Source organism: Aptenodytes forsteri, unplaced genomic scaffold, assembly GCF_000699145.1.
Source record: "Aptenodytes forsteri isolate BGI_AS27 unplaced genomic scaffold, ASM69914v1 Scaffold187, whole genome shotgun sequence".
NCBI lineage: Eukaryota > Metazoa > Chordata > Aves > Sphenisciformes > Spheniscidae > Aptenodytes > Aptenodytes forsteri.
In genome coordinates, this window is record NW_008794084.1 from 256,966 (window position 1) to 261,777 (window position 4,812).

General features: G+C 64.4%; 1 protein-coding gene across 1 annotated transcript in view; it reads right to left on the minus strand.

Annotated features, from left to right (window-relative positions):
• PHLDB1 (pleckstrin homology like domain family B member 1) overlaps positions 1-4,812 on the minus strand; it is an 18,890-nt gene that overhangs the window by 4,438 nt on the left and 9,640 nt on the right. The window contains exons 10-15 of the mRNA XM_019470477.1: positions 3,619-3,774; positions 3,398-3,508; positions 3,128-3,217; positions 2,322-2,444; positions 657-809; positions 40-207 (exon numbers count right to left, since the gene is read on the minus strand). Of these exons, the coding sequence (XP_019326022.1) occupies positions 40-207; positions 657-809; positions 2,322-2,444; positions 3,128-3,217; positions 3,398-3,508; positions 3,619-3,774 (801 nt within the window). The remainder of the gene's footprint in view (positions 1-39; positions 208-656; positions 810-2,321; positions 2,445-3,127; positions 3,218-3,397; positions 3,509-3,618; positions 3,775-4,812) is intronic.

The following is a 4,812-nucleotide window of genomic DNA, read 5'->3' on the forward strand; positions in this document are numbered from 1 at the left end:
CCCGAAGCCTGAGCCCCAGAGGCGGGGAGCCAGGATTACCTGGAGAGGCTTGTGAGAGGAGTGAGCTTTAGCTGGAAGCGGAGGAGGGGAAGAAGGAGGAGAGACAGAGGAGGAGGAGGTCTCAAAGCCAGCCATGACCTCCTGGTACCACTTCTCTAAATCAAGAGCTGGGAGCCACACGGGGCCCCCCAGCAGCTGCTGCTCCATCTGGAGAGAGACGCGGCGTGAGAAATGAGGGAGGGCAAAATGCAGCGAGAGGGACATACGCACAGAGATAGAGAGGTCGGAGTATCCCTGCCTGTGACTGCACTGCCCCTCCAGAACGGGACCTGCAGACCCCTGGGGACCCCGCGCACTCCCTGGCTGAGTCCCGGCAGCTCTGGGACCCCCTTGCTGCTCATGGGGCCGGCGAGACCCAATGCAAGTTCCAGAGGGGCACAGAGACCCCCTGCCCTGCACCACGGGTTGGGTAGGGCCCAGGCAGGCGGCAGGGCGCCAGGCAGGCAGTGAAGCAGCGGGCAGGGCAGCAAGGGGTGCACAGGCTGGCAAGAGCCCGGGCTGCTGCTCGGCCTCATCCGCAGCTCACCCCTTCCCGTGCATCCCCATCACCTCCCGGGGACAGCGCGGGGGCAGAGGGAGGGAAACAGGGCACAAACCTCTGCAGAGACGGAGGGAGAAGAGAGAGATGGAAGAGGAGGAGGAGCAGCACAGCCTGAGGATGAAGGAGCCGGAGGGGCGCAGCCCAGCGGGGAAGCAGCAGGGGCATGGAGGCCACCCAGGATGCCCGAGAGCTGCTCAACGGTCACGTACTGGACAGAGAGAAGCAGATTAAACCAGGAGAAGAGGCTCCAAGCAAGGGCAAGCAGGCACAGGGGAATGAGCAGGTGGCTCCAGCCCCCAAAAGAGGGTGCCACGTCCCCAGGAGGAAGGCCAGCTGGTGCTGCCTGCCGCCCTGGTGCTGGACACCGGGTCAGGTCCCCGCCTGCTCTGCATCCTCCTCGCCTGGGACTGGCAGCCAGGACTGGGTCCAACAGGCAAAAGGCCGCCCTCCCGCCCCGCTGGGCACCCACTCTACTCCCCAGCGCTGCTGCCGCTGCCCCAGAGGGCAAAGCCTGTCTGGAGCAGGCGAGAAGCGCTCCCTGGCAAGACCGGGCAGCTCCAGCCTCTACTCCCTGCTCAGCTGCAGCTGGACAAGTCCCCCAGCCCAAGAGAGAGGTGGGTTCCGAGCACCAGGGCACACGGGGAGGCCACGTGGTCTGCAGCATCCTCGCTGCCCGGGATGCAGCGGGCAACCCAAGAGAGCAAACCCGAGCATGCTCTGGAGCGGGTACCTCGTCGGCTGCGGGAGGTACAGCAAGCAAGAAAGAGCGCTGAGCGGCAGCAGGGGCAGCAGCAGAAGCTTTAGTGTCCGGGCTGGGGCCGTGCGCATTGCTGCAGAACCTGAAAACGTCAGACAGCCTCATGTACTCCTAGAAATCCACGGCGGAGGAGAAGGAGGAGAGTTAGACCCATGCACTGGCATCATGGCGCTGACTGCAAAGCTGGAGCAAATCTCCCTGCATGCGTGTGCCCCACCACCACCTGCCCAGCCCTTCCCTGCCTTGCTGCCCTCCCTGCCTGCGGCTGCCTTGGTGCACAGCACCACGCAGGGAGCGAGGTGCCCAAGCTGGGCTGGGCGTCCCAGCACGCTGCCTTGCTCCTGCCTTAGGTGCAGCTTTGCTGGGTGCAGGCTGGGGACAGAGTACTGCAACCTGCCCTGCTGAGGCCCCAGGCGCCTTCAGCTGTTCCCATCACCCAGATCTTGGGGTCCCCCGGGGTCTCTGGCCACAAGCCCTCCCCAGTGCGACAGCACCAGATGAGGCACCTCGAGCTGCTCCGAGCCAACTTAAATTCCGCTTCCTCACCCTTTCTGAACCAAACATGCTAAAGCCGTGGATTTGCTCTTTTTTTGGGGGAAGCCAGGCTAGCAGGACCCTAAAGGATGCTGTCAGGAGGTGCCCAGACAGTGGGTAAGTGGCGGGCAAGGGGGAAGCGCAGGGATGCCTGTGGCACACGGCGCCACGCCAGGGTTAAAACTGAGGGCGGCAGCGGGAGCCGGGATGCCTGGCGGGCTCAGGAGAGCACTCGAAATCAGGATCTGAGTGTTAATGAGCACAGCCGCTGGAGAGCTAAATGAGAAATGCCCCAGCCGTGCCATCTCAGCGTGCTGCTGTGGGGATGCCCTGCTGCCCGAAGGCGACGTTAGTCCGCAGTAAGGGGTCTGGTGGTGGCTCAGCCAAGGAGGGGGCAAGCGAGCAAGCACGTGCAGTTAGTCCCGTTACCTCTTGTGCCTTGGGGTAGGAGCGGGTGGCAGGAGAAGCTAAGGAGGCAGCTGCTGCTGGCAGGGGGCTCAGGGGCTTAGTTCCCTCCAACAGCTCATAAGGCTCTGAGATATGGAGGGTCTCCTGTTGGAGGGTAAAGATCACGTAGGCAAGGCGGGCACAGGCAGCAAGGTGGCAGCAGGAGGAGCCCCATTGCGGGCAGGCGCAAGGGGACTCTGCCATCCTGCCCCTCTCTGCAGCAGCGGGTCAGGTGGTACCGCGGTCCCCAAGGGCATCGTGGCTCTGGCTCCCCATTCAGAGCCACGAGCAGGGCAACAGGGTGACCCACTAACACCTAAAAGCCTTTGGACATGATTGGAAGGGGTCCCCCGTACTGGCACCAAGACAGCCCCACGCTTGCTTCTCTGGCAAGGACGGGACCCCAGGCAGTGCCTGCCCCGGGTGCTCCGCAGCCACGCTGAGCCCTTCCCTCATGGGTACTCGCAGCCCTCACCGAGCTGCCTGTTAAAAGCCTGGACTGCTGCGGGGCTCCTGCAGCACCCGAGCAGCCTGGCAGGTGAGATGCTGCTGCTTCCAAGCCTGGCTCTGTTGCGTTTCCCTCCCTCCCAACCTGGCAATGCTCTCTACAGCCCACGGAGAGGCTCTGAGCAGCCGGGAGCACCCGACTCCAACCAGAAGGTGCTTGGGAGCATAGGAGCCGCTGCAGAGCAGAGCTTGTGGTGCACCAGGCTTGTCCTTGCTGGAGACAGCGGCTCGGGGCGGCAGGAGAGCAGCCCTAGGGACCATACCCCCCTCTCCCCACTTACCTCTCTGAGAGCTGAGGACATTTTGGGGAAGCTCCTGCCGCCTGTGACGAGCTGGTATCGCCTCTCCAGAGACACGAGCTTCTCCTTCTCCTGAGCGCGGGGTGACAGCGAGAGCAGAGGCAGCTGGTGGTTACTGGCACTTCGTGACCAGTCCCCCCCAAACTCACTCCAACTGTCAGCACCTCGGCAAGAGCCAGCACAATCTTGTCCCCTGCCTCAGGCACCCCCAGGGTCGGGGAGCGCATGTTGACCCCCCGACCCCTGCATTACCTTCTGTAGGAGCTGCAGGATGCCGTTCCTCTCCCTGGCCAGGCGCTCGGCCTCCTGGGCGCTCTGCAGCCGGATCTGGGCAGCCTGGGCGTCCAGGGCAGCCACCCGCTCCTGGGGAGCAGGCAGCGGGGATGAGCTGGCCGCCAGCCAGCCCTGGGGCTCAGCTGGACCTGCAGGGCACAGCCCGGCCGCGCCGGACCCGGTGCCCCCCTCTCCCCTACCTTCCTGCGGGCGATGCTGCGGTGGCACTCGGCCCGGCTCTGCAGGAGCTGCTGGCCCCCCGCCTCGCCCTCCTCCTCGAGGCGGCTCTCCCGCTCCAGCTGCTGGAACTCCAGGTCCTCAAACAGCTTGGCCTCCGTCTCCAGCGCCTCCGCCTCCTTCGGACACACAAGGGCACAGCGGATCACTTGCTGGCCCCGCGCCTCACGCTCCTCCTCGAGGCGGCTCTCCTGCTCCAGCTGCTGGAACTCCAGGTCCTCAAACAGCTTGGCCTCTGTCTCCAGCGCCTCCGCCTCCTTCGGACACACAAGGGCACAGCGGATCACTCCCTCTGGATGGGCACCTCTGCATCCCGCAGGCAGGTCTCCCACAGTGAAACCTCCTGCCGTGCCCCTACGTCCTGATGGTCCTGGCCGGGAACGGGAACCCATGGCAAAGCTTGTCCATGGTGCCCTGTGTGGACAGGCAGGCAGCTTTCCCTCCTGCTCGGCACCAGCAATGTGGGAGACACCGGCAACCTCTGCCCCGCTGGAGAAGGCGATGGAGGTACCGGGCACTGGCCAGGTCAGAGCCGTCACCCCCATGAGATGAGGAGCTTGCCACAGCCGGGGGCTTCACCCAGCCCTCAGAGACTAGCTGCCCATGTTGAACCGCATCCAGGCCGGTGTCGTACACCATGTACACCATGCACTGGTGTAACCACCAACACGCGGCCCTGCATCACCAAGCTGACAGGCAGAAGAGCCCCCACGGACGAGCACCGTGCCAGACAAACGCCTGCGCGTCCTCCCAGCCTTCAAGCACCGACAGCACACGGTAGCACTCAGCTCAGGGTCTGCCGGTGCCGCCCCAGCAGCAATTGCACCGCACTCCCCGTGGGGATGCGTTTCACCCTGCTCTGGGAGCAGGGCAGCCGTTGCTATTGTGGCATGGCACAGCACCACCAACATGGTGGCTACCAAGGGCTCCCGTGCACCGGGACCTGCCTGCCACACGCCGGGACCCGCATCCAACATTGGGGTGCCTGCCCCAAGCAGGCTGCAGCGAGGCGCGTTTATCTGCACAGTGAGGGCCAGGCGGGCGCCAGCCACGGGCTGAGGAAGGTCAGCCACTACCGGAAAATACCAGATAATGGGAAAAAATGCTGCAGACCGGCGGGGGGGGGGAAAAAAAGCACAAGGTAAAAAAACAATAGC